At 40.8% G+C, this 20,712-nt stretch overlaps 1 protein-coding gene across 1 annotated transcript in view; it reads right to left on the reverse strand.

Moving 5' to 3' along the window:
• LOC311000275 (contactin-associated protein-like 4) overlaps positions 1-20,712 on the reverse strand; it is a gene marked incomplete at both ends in the record, with an annotated part of 157,971 nt that overhangs the window by 80,894 nt on the left and 56,365 nt on the right. The window contains 2 exons of the mRNA XM_083990944.1: positions 3,165-3,312; positions 11,741-11,934. Of these exons, the coding sequence (XP_083847070.1) occupies positions 3,165-3,312; positions 11,741-11,934 (342 nt within the window). The remainder of the gene's footprint in view (positions 1-3,164; positions 3,313-11,740; positions 11,935-20,712) is intronic.

Genomic DNA, 20,712 nt, shown 5'->3' on the forward strand with positions numbered 1-20,712 from the left:
AATTCCCCAGCGTTATAAACTGACCACAGACTCTGGATTAAACGGTGACATGTTAACAGCGCTAAAGCCACAATTAAAACAGTTTTTAGCAGCTTTACTGGCTGTAAACTGCATGCTAATTTCTGTTAGCCCGTCTATGGTGTTTTACATATACGTTAGCATTAAGCTAGCGGGCTTTATATGCTTAGTTGTGACACTGGCTGTGTGTGTTTTGACCGTTGTTTCAAACTATGTGGGTTTGGCTGAACATCGTTGATGCTTAAATATATATTGCCGCTTAATATATTGCTTTACTCCTCTTTCTATGTGCCAGTTTTACTGTAGAACAGGCTAGGACACCGTTTGTTTACTATGGTCACTTCCGTCCCTCCCACACACCGTTTTACGGTCAGTTGTTGAAATTTGAGTCCTTTATGTGTTACTACCTTAGGAACTCTCAAGTAACTTTTTTGATTTTCCCGGTTTGACCGTTTTGAACAGCCGTAGACAGCACAGACAGTAGCGTTTTCCTGTTGTTTTCCTGCGGGCAAAACACTTCCTGCCCTCCATCTGCAGTCGTGACGTTCCACGTGACGTCATCTGAAAACCACCTATAGGGATTATGGCAATGGGCCAATTTGCCAAAATGTTGAACTATCCATTTAAAATTCTCGTCATGTAAGAAAACTAGTGTGAAAACACACAACATTTTCCAGCATTTTTCTTTCTTTATGTTTCCAATTGTTCTCATGACACTAACACCATTGTAGTTTGTTGTTTTTCCTGTGATTGGATGAACATGAACGCACAGTGACAGAGCAGTTATGTTTTTTAAACCAGTATTTATATTTAAATTGCAGTGCACCCACTGTTGTTCTCCTTCCATTTCTCCTCTGTGTGAAATCTTCTTTTAATGATAACTCTCAAACACATTAACATAATTTCTATTGTCGTATCCCAACAACACAGTTACACTGGCTGCATTTTTTTTTCAAACTGTGATAAAGTGTTTGCCACCAGCAGCTATTTTTCATTTCTCTATATCACATTTGTTTTTCTAAGGAACGATTCTGCTCTTCATGCTACATTAGTTCACAGCTCCACCAACCGTCACCACAACTAATAAACATGTTCTTGTAACTTCAGAATATTTCCAAACCACTGGCAATTTATCTAAATCCATGTTTTCAATGTTTCCTTTTCAAATCCATCTTGTTCCAGAGGTGACAGCAGCAGCAGCAGCAGCAGCTTTATGGGGTTTAAATTGGTTTTATCATGAATCATCTTTGCACTCTGTGAATAACATGACTCGGGTAAGATATGATAACAGACTCAGAAAATGCGTAACTTTAACAAACATTAATACACATTTAAAGCAGAAATATGTTTGTTTTAAGTCTAAAGATGATTTTCTAATCTGTGGTCTGTGTGTTCAGGCAGAAATTTCCCACAATTTGTTTGGATCTTTCACGCGTACATACGTGAGGTCGTGGCATGTGGAGGTAATATAGGAGGATATAAAGAGACTGATACAGAGCTATTTTTCACATTATTTCCTGGAAATGTTACTCATAATGTCCTGAAAAGACAGAGCTGGACTTTTACTATCGCAGAATTTTTGTCTCTTCAGAAAACCAATGGAAATTAGCATCTGTTTAGGAACTATATTTCATTTACTTACTATATAATTTTTTTCAATTGAATTTTTTTTTTCATGAAAATTTAATATACTGCAGTATCTTAGAAAATGTGGCAATTAACAATTTTCCATATTTTCTATTCTGGGAAATATCCTTGTATCAAACAGCTAACTTCAAGCCAGTTTGGGAAGAAATTATGAGGAATGTTATACTACAAATTAAACTGAACTGAAACCAAAACTGTCTGCAAATGTTTGAGAAAGAGAAAGAGATTCAGCGAGGTCGTGAGGTCTCAAGGATGCAGAGTGCACTTTGATGAGATGAACACAACTTAGTCTGGTTTGAAGAAAACTTCACTCTGTGCTTTCAAGTTTGATGTTCAACGTTTGGCTCAGCTCTCTGTCAATAGCATCATTTTTTTTTTAAATGTGTTTATATCAGTGACTAATGTAGTTATTGTGTGAAAGGAATATTTCTTATTTCAATCAGCAGCAGGGGAGCGACATGTCAAGGTTGTTTTTTTTTTAAACAGTGTTTCAGTTCAGTGTTTCCAGGGGAGCCACTAAGTATAAAAAAATGACATTGACACTAACAGGTGCAAATATAAACCCAGGCGGTCTATATGGAAATCATATATTTACATTTACTTGTTTGATCAGTACACTGAAGCTTGTATGTAAACGTGTGGCGTTGGCTTTGATATTCATGAGCGTGTTGTGTGCGTTTTTTTTTTTTTATGAGGGGACAAGATAGTAAACAAACAGCTGAGGGGACAGAAATCAGGTCAAAGACACAGCAGGAACCTGACGCTGAGAGAGAGAGACGAAATAAAGAGACATTACAAACACCTGCTCTTACACAAAAACAAGCCGAGTAGGTGACTTCATCTTTTACTGAGAGTCTGACAAAGTTATGAGCAGGATAGAGAATAAGATAAAAATGTTATATTGTTTATTTAAAAGCAGAATCAGCTCCGGGCTCAAATGGGAAAACTTCAATATTTGAGTTGTTTTCTTTTTATTGAGCAATAACTGATATAAACGGCTTTTAAACCCACATTATGTTCAGTGTGAATAAATCTTCTGCACATCAGTCAGATGTTTGTTTAGTTTGATTGTGAAGGCTGATTCTGCCGACGTGTTGAGTAATCTGAGGAATTAAAGAGCAACATAAGGAACCCATTAGAGCAATAAGCTTTGTGTGAGAGATAAACTCTGTTAACAGCAGAGGCGAGGGAGTCAATTAATTGTGAAACATTAAAAAATAAAAAATATTATCAAGAGGAAGCTGCCTGAAAGCCTTTTTGAGGTTTGTTGTGTCCGTGGGAAAAAAGAAAATGTACGTGATGAGAATTGTTTCACTTTCATTTAAGACTAAATTAAACGACTGAATGTTGAGATGTAGTTTTTTTTTTTTTAATCCATTTACATGTTCGTGTAAAATCCTCAGTGCAAACTTAATTTCCCCAGTGGTCAGTGAATGTGTCGGGTTGTCTGGATGAAACCAGCACACAACAGATAGCCTATATTAGATCGTCAGACTCACTATAAGGACATCCGTAGGTCTCCAGCCGCAGTCCGATCCGCCCGCTGGGGTTCCAGTCCAGAGGGAGGAGGCGGAGGAAGCGAGCGATCGCCGGCCGCTGCAGTTTGTACTGAACCACGCTGTCTGCATTGCTGTTACCTGGAAAAGACTGAAAACACACACAAGCACAATGTAAACATCACAAATCAATACACAATGAATGTTTCGTTTAACATGCACACTCCCACTCTTTTCTTTCCAGGACATTTTCAGCCGCTACAGTCTGACAGACAAGTTATTATATATATATACCAAACACAGATACATCCTCCATCCCATTCATGCTTTGGAGACGTTGTACCTTAGTTTGAACATTTAACCATTTAGTTTCTATGTTTATTCCTCTCTCAGCCCCAGCAGTCTGATTTAACCCTCCTGTTGTCCATCTGGGTCAAGGAAGGAAGGAATTGGCAGGAAGGATGAAGGGAAAGAAGGAAGGAAGGAAGGAAGGAAGGAAGGAAGGAAGGAAGGAAGGAAGGAAGGAAGGAAGGAAGGAAGGAAGGAAGGAAGGACAAAGGGAAAGAAGGAAGGAAGGAAGGAGAAATGGAAGGAAGGAAGGACAAAGGATTGTGGAAAGAAGGAAGGAAAAAGGAAGGAAAGAAAGATGGAGGGTCAATTGGATCAAAAGAGGAAGGAAGAAGAAGTAAGGACGAAGGTAAGGAAGGAAGGAAGGAAGGAAGGAAGGAAGGAAAGAAAGAAAGAAAGAAAGAAAGAAAGAAAGAAAGAAAGAAAGAAAGAAAGAAAGAAAGAAAGAAAGAAAGAAAGAAAGGAAGAGAAAAGGGATTGTGGAAAGAAGGAAGAGAGAAAGGAAGGCAAGAATGAAGGATAGAGGAAGGGAACAGATTGGGTCAATTTGCCCCAGGTGTGCAGTCTATGGCTCTAACTTACCGGTATCTATGAAATAATCTCTTACGTGCTCAGAAATTATGACAAATCTAGAATTGCTCAACCATTTTCCAGGTTTTCCATGAGGCGTGGGAAACCTGACAGATCTTTAAAAAAAAAACGGTTAGCTAAATGCTAATACAGCTTGTTACGAGGGTCAGAATGACTCTATCAGCATGCTGATGTTGTAGCACGATCATCGTCTGTGTATTAGCGCGCTGCTAACACTGGCCAATTAGGGCTGAATATATATGACAGCTGATCATAAATGTGACTCGATCTGTGCAATAAATCTAAACCCAACAGAGCTGTGGAACTGGGCCGGTGATGGAATAATTAATGTGGACTGTAAAAACAATGTAAATCCACATAACACACACACACACACACACACACAGAAAGGCCTCTCTCTCTCTCTCTCTGACAGTGATGTGGGCTCGGCTCGGCTCGGCTCGGCGCTCTCCGAGGTGCTGGACGTGTCCCAGCAGCAGGATCAGCACCTCGGAGAGGTTCAGGCTCGGCGCCACCATGAATATGCAGCAGTCTGAAGAAATTCATTCCAGTTTACACAGAGATGAATAATCATGACTTTAACCGAGCAGATTTTTTAACCAACATTATGTAAAAATTAAGGACGACTGCAGTGAGAGCAGATTGCACACAAACTGAGAGATTTGAGACCGATGGATTGATTGATTGATTGATTGATTGATTGATTGATTGATTGATTGATTGATTCATTCATCAGAGAGATTAGAGCAGGACAGCAAATCAGATATTAGATCTATAAATGCGTAACAGAGGTACAACTACCGTCATGACCGTGTAAAAGCATTATTATTGTTGTTGTGAACGATGCCAGAGGAGACCAAACCAAACCGTGGTCGTTCAACAAGCTTGTGTATCTGCTGGTACTGGATCAGATCCCGTCATCTCCTCTGTGTGTGTGTGCTCTCCTTTTGACTTCCCTGTTTTATTTTGAAAATCTCCTCTTTGTGTCTTCTACTTCCTGCTCTGTTGTTGTTATTTGATCCCGTCTTGATTCTCATTTTTGTTGGTTCTCCTTTTTTTTTTTGTCCTTTCTTGTTAGTATTTGGTTTATTTTGTATTTTTCTTTTACATTTCCTTCTTGTTTTCCTTCCAGGACCTTTTGTTGGACTGTTCAGTTGCTAACATTTTTTGTTTTTTAACTTTCGTTACCTGTTTACCTGTGTCTTTGGTGTCTGTGATTGGCTCTAGCTCCTCCTGAGCCCTGACAGATTACAGATTGTTTGATTACCACAATGAAACCACACCACACTCCACCAGAAGCTAACCGTTTGTGGAAAGCAGAGCATGCCGGGTAATAAAAAGCCGATGAACAGATGGAAATGGATGAAAGCCGATGGGACTCCTACAGTACAACACTTTGACACCTTTTAACGCTTTGGAAACTTTTCCTTCGTGGAGATTATGTTATTAACCTGCTTCTTCGTACTAAAATATTTTCCGCTGAAGAGTGTGAGCAGTGAACTCATCATCTGTCTCCCTCTCTCTCTGACTCTGGGCCCAACGTCTGATGGATCGTTCCTCTCATCTCTCTCCATCTCTCCCATCTGGCCATCTATCCTAATTACATCCCTCCCTCCACGCTGACATGCAGGTCAACCGGCTCTCCCACTGCTCAATAAAAGCTTAGACACATAATTAACTTATTAATTCCTCGGCAATCATAAGAGAGTGGAGCTGGAGCCTCTCATATGAAATGTTTGATTCTAATAATAAAGGGTATAAAAAAAATAACAGCAGTTAATGAACTCAGTGTCACATCTGGTCATTTTCACGGCTCCACACTGGAAACATACAGTAGTCGTCATGTGGTCGTTACACAACACAATAAGGACATTACTGGAGGAGGAACTCATGAGACTTTGGTGATCAAGGCTGTATTCATATCTGTGGCTCGTCTGCTTTGTTCTGATTCAGGAGCCACGACCGAAACAGTCCCTGTATTTTTCTTTTGGGTCGTTCTTGTTCACACGGTAACAGACCAAAATTGAAGCCTGGACTCGACCCAATCCGAGCTTTTCACACGTAAAAAAAAAAGTCACAATTTGCGCACTGGTTTGCACAGATACGTCTTAAAATGTGTGCAACACCTTCTCATCACAGTCCATGCCATCTACAGTTACACAGTTATCAGCTGTTATTAAAACCCAACTCACCACCGCTCACATTAGCTACACAACAAACCTTTAACAATTAATCCACACTCAAACCGAAGCAACAGTAGGGGAGAGTGGGGTAAGTTGAGCTACTTTTTGTATTCAGGATAACTAGGCTACATCAAGACAATTATAGTTTTGTTGCTAACTAACACATCTGCATATATTTCAGGATGTTTTGCATCCCTACAAATTAACAGAATGAGTGTAAATATAACTGTTTTTAAAATATAGCATGTTCAAAAGAAGTGGTCTTGTGACTCATAGGAGTGGGGTAAATTGATCAACCCCCCCTTCTTTCCTTCCATCCATCTCCTACCTCCCCCTTTACTTAATATTTCATCTGTCCAGTCTACAGGTGAACACAAACTGCAGGGACTTCCTGCTGAGCCACCAACTCACTGAGATTTGCAATTACATCGCATCTTGGGAAGAATCCCAGAGATTTTTCTTTGAAAGTAAAGTTTGGCACACTATAAACAACTTTTCCTGTTATTAGGAGCATAGCTACTTACTGTAATCACAAACATACAGAATCTTGATTTAATCATTTGGACATATACAGCCAAAATATATTCACTAAGTGTATAGGATAGGTGGCTCAACTTACCCCTGGCCAAATGGATCAACTTAGCTTGGGTTTATTGCTCTCACAGCTAAAATGGTGCAGTTTCATGCTAGGTTTACTACCTCATGTTGTAGCTCATAGATACCACAACCCATGTATAAAACAAATTTGCAGTCATCTCTTTTGTTCTAAACACAATATTGAAACTTATGATCGACAAAATTCACTCTCAAGAGTGAAAAATCCATGAAACGATGCCTGCCTCCCAAATATTTGGTCACATGCTAACTTTTTCCTATAGTTTCCTAGAAACAAGGGGGGTGGGTTAATTTACCCACTGGCTCATCTTACCCCACTCTCCCCTAATGTTAACTGTAACTTACTCAACAAGCTATTATTACAAGGTTTACAACAGAAAGAGACAACCTGGGCTGTGTGTGTGTAAGAAAGAGAGAGAGGGAGTAGTAAAACTTGCTAACCGTTAACGTTAGCTAACGTTACCGTAGCTCAGGCGTCGGTCTCCCGTCAGGTAAAACCTGCCGTTTATTCCTCAAATGAAGCTCATGAAGTTGTTGAGCCTCTCCGGTACAGTTATCCATCACTGCAGTTGAATTAGCCGCTAAACTGCTGGACTCAAAAACCGAGGGGGCGTCTGTGTGTTTACAAAAGCAAAGTCTATGTGGGAACAAACTGCGCATGCTGGGTCGCTGAAGTGTTGCTAGGATACCCTGCGAGGTGGCAAAAAAAAAAGAAAAAAAAGTAGGCTACAGAAAAGAACGGGAAAAGAAACACAAATGGCATTTTTCAGGAGGCTGCTATTATAGCATGTATTCATAATTATATTTATTTAAAGCAGAAGTAAGTGATATATTTGTGTTAATATAAGTCTTAAATAGTTATATCTTCCGACAGCAATCACTTACATAGAGTGTTTGGTCTGAAACACGGGTCTGTCGGTCACTCTGCTCTGCTCTGAGCCGAGGAGAAAACTTTTCTCGTATCCTACAGTTTTTATCCAATGAGGAGAGAGAACGGCATGCAGGGCTGTGTGTGCAGCCCAAGGGGGCAGTTGTCGGTCTGAGAAGTGAAGCTCACTTCCGCGTTCAAAAAGCTGCAATCCCCTCGGCTGTCGCTGGGGGCTGGCTCCAGAAGGGAGCAACTCCAATCGAGCCCCATGTTAAAATAGCCGATTTTACAGCTTAAAAAAACATATTTACAGCCTGGTACATTTTATTTTTTTGGTCTCAATCGATAGTTTCTACCCCCGCACACACTCTGAGGGGGGTGAATTTTTTTTAAACTCTACCGTTTTACTATTATTAGGGTTAAAGTTCTGGCCAATCAGGGCGCAGAACCGTTGAGTGACAGGTCCGGCGACCGCTGCTACGAGGCCAGTGGGCGGGCTCTCGGCCGGCTAACGGCCGCACCGCTCCAAATATGGCAAGTAGAATCCAACATGGCGCGGTTCCAACCCCCGTAGTAGCGGCACAAAACAGACTCCCCCAAACCAATGGGTGACGTCACAGACGCTACGTCCATTCTTTTTACAGTCTATGGTGCAGCCAAGGGACGCCGTGAATGTGGTGACGTAGGGTCGAGGACTGTTATGGTGCGTTCAAGGAAACTCGTAACTCATGTTTTTCCGACCGTGAAGTCGTACCAGTTCGATCTGGTAACGGGTCGGAAGTTACGAGTGGCAGTTATAGTGACTTTCACAGGTAAAACAGGTCGGAAAACACGAGTGGGTTGCCTGGAACGCTACAAAATCGTAAGTTGTGACTTGAAGCTGTAATTTACGGTTTCAAAAGCCTGCCTGGAACGCAGCATTAGCCAAAACGGCTGGGTCGCTTACTTCTGCTTTAATTTGACTCAAATCTGGTTGATAGATAGGCTAGCAGTGACAGAGAAGAAGGTAATCTGAAAGTAGGCCTATAGCTGGAGAAGCTCATGAGGACAGCTGCTCATGGGGAAGTGGAATGCTGCAAGATGTAGTTCACTGCTCCTCAAACTGTGACTGTAGCTAGCTACTAGCTACCAAAAGCTCATCATATTTAAGTTCTAGCCTACTCTAACAGTAATGTAGTAAAAAAACAAAATAAAGTCTCTACTTAGTCTTTCTGTATGACTTTATTTAATTTCTAATGATTATAGCTTGCATTTGATGAAGACCTAAAATTCATATGACCGATTTAAACAAGCATTTTTAATATGGAAATGTTGGCCTTTTGAAAAGTAGGCCTATGTCCATCTATATGCACCAAATACCTGGTTGGGGCTTTTTGACTTTTCAATGATATTTAAATTCATTGAGATGCACCATATTGTAGGACTCTAACCAGAAGCCGGAATATCACTTCCTATGCCAGACCTCCCACCCCCACCCCATACGGCAGGACGAAAGAAATGTCACTCCAAGCTAAGTTCACAACTTGAGAGCCCTGTTATCAGATGGTTACACACAAGCAGATAGCCTACTACTTTAGTAGAACAATTTTAGTCATTTTAAAGTTATTGAATTACATCACATAGTCCAGCAGAGTCCAGCTCAACCGAGACCAAAACCTTGAAAATGAGACCAAGACCGACTGCAACACGACCACTACTGTATGTTCTCTACTTTCAGAAACTCTTCTCTTCAACCTCCTCCGCTCTGCTCCTGATGGATTTACCTCTTAAAGCAGCTGAGACGCTTTGCTTCACCAGAATCACGGTCTCGAGTGTGTGAAGAAAGAAAATTCTTGGAAAAAGTCATAAATCTGAGATTTTTTCGTAGGATTTCATCACTCGGAGCAACTCTTTAAACTAAGAGGCTTTATGGGAGCGCAGCCTCTTGCTCTTCACCCTGTGAGCAGCAGATCCCCAGTAGGGAAGCAGCATGTTGTGGTTGATCCACCAGCTCTGCCACCAGCGCTCTCCTCTGACAGCTCCTCCCTCTCTCTCTCTCTTTAAGCCCAGCTGACTAACACACACACACACACACACACACACACACACACACACACACACACACACACACACACACACACACACACACACACACACACACACACACACACACACACACACACACACACACACACACACACAGGAGTTCATAAACACTTTGAAATCTGCCTGGGATTGTGCAGAATTTATGTAGAGTGTCAGATCAACACGTTTTTAAGCTGTGAGAAGCCGTTCTCTGCTCCGGCAGAAGAAGAAGATCCTCAGCGCTGAGATTAGCTGGATCCTCTCCGTACGAGGAAATTGCCTCAGCTTGGCGTCTAATCAGAAGCTCCTCTGCTGCAGCACTGGAACAAATTAGGCTTCCACATGAATAAATGTCCACACAAAAGGGGAGAGATGCTGCTGCTGCTGCTGCTGCTGCTGCTTCTGCACCTTCTCCATGTCTATTTGATTTGGTTTCAGAGAACAAGGGGGGGCGTGCAGGTGAGGAAATCAAACATGCAACACTTATCACTGTGTTTGCTGCACAAACAACATCAGAACTACTTAGTATTCAGGCGTCTGTGTGCTGAAGCGTGTGTGGAACGACTACAATCGCAGCCTTGTCGGGTGGCGTGCCCCCTCCGAACCAGTGGAGCTGCAGGTTTCATTCATGTCTGTCCAGACTTACATCTGTAGTGACGGCTTAATGGGGTTTAATGAGAGCTATTTAGTGCATTTGGTGAGAATAAACATGCAGGCGTCGCTGTGGGAGTCTGATGAAGAGAGTCAGCTGACCTGATCTGGCTGCAGTGAAGTCCGACTGATATTATTATCGTTGGGGCTGATACTGATATTAGTGAGGAAAACATTCAGATAACTGATCATTTGACTGTTATTCCTTAAGTTTTTGCAGTGATCCTTCAAATATGGTTCAAACACCTGATAAATACTTATTGGAGTCCACACTTTTTATCATGAACAACTTTTGGAAAATGTAAATAAAATAAATAAGTAGCTACACAAAAACCCCTGTGTCAGTCCTACAGTGTTGTGTGGAACAAACTAATAGAAACGAGATAAAACCACAAACAGAATGAACATGACAGACAACAGGAATGATGTTTTTCTCCTGTTGATCAAAAACCATATGAACTTCACATGTGATTTTGCACATGGGAAACGTGGTTTTGGCCCAATTTTATGTGAATCACATGTGAATTCTCATGTGAAACATGTTGATCACATGTAACCACATGTGTTACTGTGTAGAGCACATGTGTAAAACATGTTCTCAAATGGGTTCATATGGGAATTCACAGGTGATTCACATAAAATTGGGCCAAAACCACATGTTTCCCATGTGCAAAATCACATGTGAATCACATTTGAAGTTCATGTGATTTCTCTGTAATGGAAAGCACCAAAAAAAAAGGAGTTCACATCAGTTCTGATACTGAAATTACAAAAAAAAAAAAAAAGGAATTAGATGGTTAATTGGTCTGGCCCTGAATGTGAGACGATGGCTCTGTCGCCACTGCAGGCCGAGGAACCGCCCCCGAATGACTTCCATGGGGGCGAAACGAGCGCCTCCATCGGGGAAGGTACTGTAACTACCAGTGAGCCCAAAAGACTCCTGGGTGGGGCTTGAGGTTTCCTCGCTGCTGACTGAATGTAGGACTCAAAAAGCAAAAAAATAATGATGCAAAAATAAGCAGCATTTCTAAACCCCAGCAGCAGAAGATGAGCATTCGGTAGAAACCTGTTTGGCAGAGTGAGAGTGGAAACAGGACCGATCTCTCTCTTTCTCTTTTTCCTCTGACTTCCACTCTGGTTTTTATTTGACTCCAAGTGAGAGTTTGTACCTGATCTAAGAAAGAAAAGCTGTGTGACTCACACGGTGATGATGGGATGTTGTGATCTACTCTACTCAGGACACTGGACACTGGACTCACCCCTAAACTGTCCTCCTGTCTGTACTGTCTCCAGTTGTGTCCCGTGTCGCTGAACATCAGCAGGTACGACGACAGCCAATCAGAGCTGCCGTAGCGGCCCTGGGTGGCGACGGCGGTGATCTTGGTCCGCTCGCCCAGGTCGACGTCCAACCACTGATACCGGTCTGAGCCGAGAGGAGACCAACCTCCAGCTCCTGCACAGAGAAAAAGAGGAAAACGGTGATTTGTTATTACGGTTTCACGTGTTTGGGGCGAGATGAACGAGGTTTCGTTGGAGCTGAGAAATGAATTAGACTGTGTGACCTTTGAGTCTGAGCTAGAGCTGCTCCGTTGAGAAACTGGAATAGAGAAAATTGATTCGTCTTGAAATCCATTCTGAAGCAATAACGGAAAAATAAATCATAGTTGTGGATCTTGTGTAGTGTTACACAGCGACATTACTAAGCTTTTCTTTTATAAACACACACACTGTTGTTTTATTTGTGAATTGAAAATATGCAACGCAGCCACAAACATTTCATATTTCACTTTTTCACAATGCAACTTAACAGATTTCACTTGTCTGTGTCCAAACATCTGTAAAACAGTTGAATAGTTAGTTTACAAGTGAAGACGGTCAGTTCAGAAATCTATTAACTTTTAGTGGTCAAAGGCTGACTTTTTAAAAATATATTTTGTTTCCTTGAGTTTCATTTCCTTAAGTTTCGTTTTTACCATGCACCACTGTCACACATGTGCGCTTGTGCGTGTGAACGACAATATGACAGAGAGCTATGAGCGCTATGTGGAGATGAATGAACGGAACGATATTGTGTTGAGAGAGAAAAAAAAGCGTAATCAATTTGTGGCGCTAAAGAGAAGTGTTATACTTGGTTAAGTTAATATAACTTAGGCTAAGTCATGTTCATGTGCTTGATATTGCAATGCAACAATCCTTTAATAAAATCCAGACATTTATTTCTGGAGGTTTTCCAAAAGGTTTTTCAGTATGTTTTTAAAAACTGAACCGAACCGTGAGTCAAAAACCGAAAATCAAACCGAACCATGGGTTTAGTGAACCGTTACACCCCTAACCACTATCATCATCATCATCATCATCATCATCATCATCATCATCATCACAACTGTTACACAGCTGTATCACCCAGCTGTTGTTGAGATGATACAGAGGCAGAACAGATGTGGACGATGCAGCTGTAACCCTTCATGCCCGTGTCCTTCCTTCCTTCCCTTCCCTCCCCTCCGGTCGATTGATTCTGGATCTTTTCCTGCAGCGAATCAAAAATGGTGATCGATGAGAGCGGAACTGAATTATTGAAGGAAGAAGCACTATTTCAGCAGCATCAACAACAACAACAACGAAGGGCTTTGATCCAACACACACACACAACACTGTTAATGTTAAGGTTACTGATTGATACACAGAGTGTTGCTGTTTCATCCTGTTAGCACCTTGTCTAGTTCTGACAATGATTCAGTCTTCAGAAGCTGTGGTGGAGAACATGCACACTGTCTGTATGAATGCAAGAGGGGAGGGAGGGAGGGAGGGAGGGAGGGGGGTAAAAAGAAAAGTCTGCCTGGACAGATAAACTGGGGTTGATTGAATGGGCTGCTACACAATAGGGACACTTCAAACACTGAAAAAGTAGGCTGTGTGTGTGTGTGTGTGTGTGTGTGTACGCATGTGCATAGGAAAATGCTTTGTCAGGCCAAAAAGACGACGCAGAGCTCAAACACCAGATGGACGGATTCTGCTGGAGGAGGCTGCTGACCGGCGTCCCACTGAGTGCGCACACACACAAACATACAGACACACACACAGACACACACACAAACACACATACACAAGCAGCGTGAGAGTGTGTCACAGAGCCCTGCAAAGAACAAACACATAGTGAAAGTAGCTTAAAAGCCACTTGACTTTCAGGAAGACAATGCATCTGTGTTTTTTTCTCCCTCCAACACTTTTTATCCACCGGCTGTTGATGGATGATGATGATGCAGATGATGCAGATGCAGAAGTTTCCATGGTTACGAGCTCCATACGCAGATGCAGTTTGTAGCTACAGTATATAAGCTCAAAAACAAAAAAGAGGAAGAAGAAAGTTTTTGTTCACTAATACGACACAAACACAAGAGCAGCGGGTGAATCTGACGTCAGACAACGTCCACACTCCTTGTTGTGATGCCGCCGCCACCGAGTCCCCCGACCAATCATAGCTCGCGGTCCTTTGTGACTTGCATCATGCTCAAAGGTATTGAGGGAGTGGGGGAGGAGGGGGAGGAGGGGGAGGAGCAGTGACAGACTTTCCATCGCAGGTCTGCCAACAACAATGTCGTCACCGTCCACGCAAGAGAGACTAAAATACATTCGGTGTCCTGAAGCCTCACGGACACACGTTACTGCACCTGATGGGGCGACTGTGTCACTGAGCTCATTAACCTCTTCCTCTTCTTCTTCTTCTAGTTGTGGATCCTGTAGCACTGAAAACTAACTGACCTCGTGTCTTTTTGTCTAATTCTTTGATTAAATCCATTGATCTATCACCAGTATCCGGTGATCAACATGTCGATTCATTCAAGTCCAGTCGCCTCTCCTCTGTGTCTCTAACCCTCCTCTCGGCCATGTGCATTTGTTTTCAAGGAAGTTGGCAAGAAATCAAGTGATGTAGCGGTGGATAACGTTGTATATCATATACGGTGTTACCATGTGTATATTTGTGTAGTCTTATCTGTCATGAACCAGAGATTACAGGGCGCATTTGTGTCATGGTGCCGCAGAGACAAGAGGCAAAATTTGTGCTATTTAGTGCTTTTTATCTATCCATCACCGGGTAACGCTTCCTTTTACAGTACGGTAATTACCAGGCAATTACCAGGTAATAAGATGTATTTACTAGGTAATAACCAGGTAATTAAATGCAATTACATTGTAATTACCAAGTACTTACTAGGTAATTATAAGGTAATTACTCAGTATTTACATATATTTTTCCTGACTACTACCAGGCATTTACCCAATAATTTCCTGGTAGATACGCAGTAATTGTATATTGTAGATTTTAAACCCGGTAGTTAAAAAATATTTACCTGATATTTATCTGGTAAATACCAACAAGTTACCTGGTATTTACCCAATAATTACCAGGTAGATATCCTGCAATTGCATATTGTAGACTATAAACCCACTGAATGTGTCTATATGTGACTTTGTTGAGGTGATAATAACTTAGATATTTACCTGGTAATTACCAGGTATTTACCCCAAATCATCACATGTTTACCTGGTAACTACCACTTATTTACGTGGTAGTTACCTGATATTTACCTGGTAAATATCAACTAGTTACCTAGTATTTACTAGAAATATACGGAAAACTACCAGGTATTTATCCAGGAATTATAGATTATGTATTACCAGTCAACCTGTGTGGTGACAGTGAGGGTATAACCTGCAACTATTTACCAAGTAATTACTTTCTAATTACCCAGTAGTTACAATTTACATTATCAGGTAAAACCTTGTGAATTACCCTGTAAGGAAGGTGGAACTGTACTGTAAAAGGAAGCGTGGTTTGTTTCAATGATATTACCATGTACTTTCCTGGTAACTGTAGATTATAATGTGCTATGGGCTAAGACTCCAGATACAGTGTCTGGTACAGCATTACCTGTAGAGATGAACCTAACCTGTTGTACAAACTAATTTTTGAATCTTGTTTTTTCTTTTTCTTTATTCTTCAGCCTGGAACAAACATGGTGCAGTACCTGGCGACCACAAGCAGTAGCACAGAATACCTGTATGTCCTCATGCTAGGGAGAAGCATCACTGGGATAGCCTTGGAGCACCCATCTCTGTTGGGTGGGGTGGGGTGTGGATAGGTTATAGTTTTTACGGATGTAATTTGCCAAAATGTGTAGACTGGACATGTGAAGGAGGCAAAAAGCTCTGCACTTTGTGTTTTTCTTTTCATTTTCTTTTTTAATATGCAAGTTATTGTATGTTTAGCACTTAAAGGGATAGGCCAGCATTTTTTTTCCGTGTCTTGCCTCACTCCCGAGTCCATGACCAGCAGATAGACACCATCCTTTTGACTTTGCGTGCAGTAACAAGGCAGAGCCCCTATCGTCCGTAATTAGCTTTGCTTAAACGCTGTAAGTGTATGGGTAGTGTTAGCCTGCCTCCTACCTGAGCCGAAATCAGCAGTCAGAAGCTGATTTCATTTTAGCTCTAAACTCTGTAAATATATCACTTTATCGACATTTCAAACATTTTTAGGTGAGAAAGTAGACGTTTAGATCAGCAGTGTGTCGTTAATTTGTCAAAATACCAGCTGTGGTTTACAATTTTGTTAGGACAAATTCGGCGCTACTCAAGCTGCGGTGTGACCAACCAAACACCGGTTGCTCTTTACATACAGAAAACCATGATGATATAATTTGTGCTTTTGTTTTGAAATAGGAAGCTAACCTACCCTCGATGTAGCTCGCTTGAACCAAAATAACCGTCTCTGCTTCAACCCTCCGTTTTGACCGATCTCGTCTTGTTAACGGCATTTGACCGCTCAAGATGTCTTACCAGAGAGTTTTGTCAGCTCTGAGACGAAGATCGGCCCGCCGGTTTCCGTTTAGAGTTGCTGAAGAGTTTCTCTGATGACTTTAGGTGGAGGCAGGCTAACACTACCTATATACTTCCAGCGTTTGAGCTAAGCTAATTAGCGGTGCGCCAGCTCTGCCCGTATCTCCCTTGTTACTGCACGCACAGTTGAAAGGATGGTGTCTATCTGCCTGTCATGGACTCGGGAGTGAGACAAGACACACAAAAAAATGTTTGCGTATACCTTTAAGAGTATTGAAGTTACTCTCTTCAAGTTCACTGTTTTGCAGATTAAGAGGATTAAAGTTAGTCTCTTTGACAGTTCACATGTTTTTGCGTATTTGTCACAGAGTGTAACAAAATGCATTGTATCTTTATGTAAAGGAAAGTACATGGTAATATCATTGAAACAAACCACGCTTCCTTTTACAGTACAGTTCCACCTTTCTTACATGGTAACTACTCTGTAAAACTCCGATATCACCCTGATATTTACCTGATAATTATCAGGGAGATATGGGAATTTTTGCCAGGTACCATGTTCAAAACTACACAGGATTATAATCTACAGTTACCAGGAAAGTACATGGTAATATCATTGAAACAAACCACGCTTCCTTTTACAGTACAGTTCCACCTTTCTTACATGGTAACTACTCTGTAAAACTCTGATATTTACCTGTTAATTATCAGGTAGATATGGGAGTTTTTACCAGGTACCATGTTCAAAATTACACAGGATTATAATCTACAGTTACCAGGAAAGTACATGGTAATATCATTGAAACAAACCACGCTTCCTTTTACAGTACAATTACACTTTTCTTACATGGTAACGACTCTGTAAAACTCTGATATTTACCTGTTAATTATCAGGTAGATATGGGAGTTTTTACCAGGTACCATGTTCAAAACTACACAGCCTGATGGGGGGCAGAGGATTATAATCTACAGTTACCAGGAAAGTACATGGTAATATCATTGAAACAAACCACGCTTCCTTTTACAGTACAGTTCCACCTTCCTTACAGGGTAATTCACAAGGTTTTACCTGATAATGTAAATTGTAACTACTGGGTAATTAGAAAGTAATTACTTGGTAAATAGTTGCAAGTTATACCCTCACTGTCACTACAAAGGTTGACTGGTAATACATAATCTATAATTCCTGGATAAATACCTGGTAGTTTTCCGTATATTTCTAGTAAATACTAGGTAACTAGTTGATATTTACCAGGTAAATATCAGGTAACTACCACGTAAATAAGTGGTAGTTACCAGGTAAACATGTGATGATTTGGGGTAAATACCTGGTAATTACCAGGTAAATATCTAAGTTATTATCACCCTAACAAAGTCACATATAGACACATTCAGTGGGTTTATAGTCTACAATATGCAATTGCAGGATATCTACCTGGTAATTATTGGGTAAATACAGGTAATTTGTTGGTATTTACCAGATAAATATCCGGTAAATATTTGTAACTACCGGGTTTAAAATCTACAATATACAATTACTGCGTATCTACCAGGAAATTATTGGGTAAATGCCTGGTAGTAGTCAGGAAAAATATATGTAAATACTGGGTAATTACCTTGTAATTACCTAATAAGTACTTGGTAATTACAATGTAATTGCATTTAATTACCTGGTTATTACCTAGTAAATACATCTTATTACCTGGTAATTGCCTGGTAATTACCGTACTGTAAAAGGAAGCGTTACCATCTATCTATCTATCTATCTATCTATCTATCTAAAATACTGATGCCAGTGGTCAATGTTTATCTGTTCAATGGCATGTGCTGACATGAGGCGAAGACGTTTTTTTTCTGTTTTGTGGGGATGTTGAGTCTGCCGAGATGCAAGAGGACGCACCCTCTTGCATAGATGCACATTCAATTTGTTAAAGGGGTACTATACAAGTCCGGTCCCTTTTTTCCCTCCTCTCCTCCATGTGTATTTGTTTTCAACAAAGCCAGTGAGAAATCAATCAATCCAGCGGTGGATAACGTTATATATCATATACGATGTTACCATGTGTATATTTGTGTAGTCTTATCAGTCATAAACAAGAGATCAGAGGTGGCAAGTAACGAAGTACAAATACTTCGTTACTGTACTTAAGTAGATTTTTCAGGTATCTGTACTTTACTTGAGTATTTATTTTTCTGACGACTTTTTACTTTTACTCCCTACATTTATACGCAAAAATATGTACTTTCTACTCCTTACATTGTAAAAACAGGCTCGTTACTTTTTTTTTTGGACACGACGTAAAAGCACCGGTTAAAGACGTGACGAACTAGAGAGGGAAAGAGGGAAAGAGGGAGAAGAGGAGGGAGGGGGGCAGGGGCGGTAGAGAGAGAACCGAGTTACCAACTTGTACTGTAGCAGCGACATGGAGGCAGCTTGCATGGAGGAAGGAAGCTATGGTGGTCGGACTATCCGACTGGGGGGGTTGAACACTGTACAATCAGCGCGATATAGCACATTTACTGTTTACGAGCGGCAAAGCGCAACCTGTCCATGTGCCCGTGTCTCTGTGTACGTGCGCGTGACCGCACGCGAGAGAGACTGCAGGTGGACTGACTGGCAGAGATGAGAGGTGATGAAATGCTGTTTAAAAAGTATTCTTATTATTATTTTGTGAGAGTCTGTGGCGGCCCAAACGTTGGGAACCACCGCCTCTGGTCAGTTCAATCTTGATTATCCTGTCTGAACTTTTTTTGTTTAACAAAATTATCAAAGGATGTAGGTTTCATTAATGGCAAAAATTCATTTTTACTTTTTACTTTTACTTTGAAAGTACATTTCAGAGCCTGTACTTTCTTACTTTTACTTAAGTAAAGGAGTTGAATCAGTACTTCTACTTTTACCAGAGTAATTTTTTACACATGTATCTGTACTTCTACTTAAGTACAGAATATGAGTACTTTTGCCACCTCTGCAAGAGATTGGGGGTTATGGGCCAGCCAAGAGATGCTCGGTGGAAGACAGAGAGCCTCCATTCTCCATCATAACAAGTTACAATTGATTTACGTAACCAACACAGTTACTCTGAAGCTGCTTCATTAAGGTAAAAATGAAGCATAGTTCCTATTTAAATTTACAGATTTCTGTTACCACATAAAAAACAACCAGGACATAATTCAGACACATTAAACACTACAATAATGTATAAGTAAATAATATATAATAGTCAATTGCAGATAACTACTAGACCGACCACATTCATGTTCCCCAGAGGATGAACTCTTTCCACCAGGCATCACACTGTGGGCAAAATATAGTCAGTGGTTTATCTCACAGTCTCAAATGAGCAGCAACTTAATGCTCCAACAACTGAACTCTTTTACAGTAATGAGCCACCCAATTACTTTTAATGAGCTTGTTTGGTGTTATCTTCATCAACACAACTCATCTGAAATATTCTAATAACATTGTTGAAGGGTCTACTCTGTGTGTGTGTGTGTGTGTGTGTGTGTGTGTGTGTGTGTGTGTGTGTGTGTGTGTGTGTGTGTGTGTGTGTGTGTGTGTGTGTGTGTGTGTGTGTGTGTGTGTGTGTATGTGCTCTTCTTGAATCACCACTTTGCGAGAACTGCAGTCAGTCTACATCCTCGCTAATGTGTGGAGCTGACAGCAGTTTCACATGTTTGTGCTCGAGCAGCGTTTCTCACGGTGAAGTTGATAAAATGTCCTATCAACTATATTTAAAACATTACATTTTCACAAAATTAAAATGTGTATTTCTTCACAATGACAAACAGTGAGGGGTATTGATTTATGTGTTGTTCTCAGTAATAACTCAGTGTTACAACCCTTTTAAATGGAAAATGTACTGTATATTAATTATTTATGATTTGATTTGCAAAACTCATATCAGACAGTTATTATCTGAGTATTTTTACGTTTACAATTTTACAATTATACATTCATCATGATTGGCTTCCGTAGACAGTAATCAATATCTGTGACATGTCCCTCCCTACAGTATCTTAATGTTTTTATCTGAAACACATAATCATGTAAAACTGCAGAGCTGTTTCGGGACGTCTTCTAAGGAACTTACGGCAGGATCAAGAAATAAGACGTTGGTGGCCTACAACTGCAAACAGCATCATGTCAAGCAACAAAGTAAGTAAACTAACAATGTTTATTCTAGTGTAACATTATATTTATACTTTTTAGTGGATTTGTGTGGTGGTGGTGGTGGGTCGTTTCTGGCTGTAGCAGAATCCATTACTACCCAAACACTTCGGTTCCACTGCGCTTGTCCTCGCAGGACTGCGCAGGAAATTTGGACCACGAATTGCAGCACATTATCCAGCACCACAGCCTGTTCAAGGTAACGCAGAGATATGTGTGGTT

This window comes from Trachurus trachurus, assembly GCF_905171665.1.
Source record: "Trachurus trachurus genome assembly, chromosome: 17".
In the NCBI taxonomy this organism is placed as follows: Eukaryota; Metazoa; Chordata; class Actinopteri; order Carangiformes; family Carangidae; genus Trachurus; species Trachurus trachurus.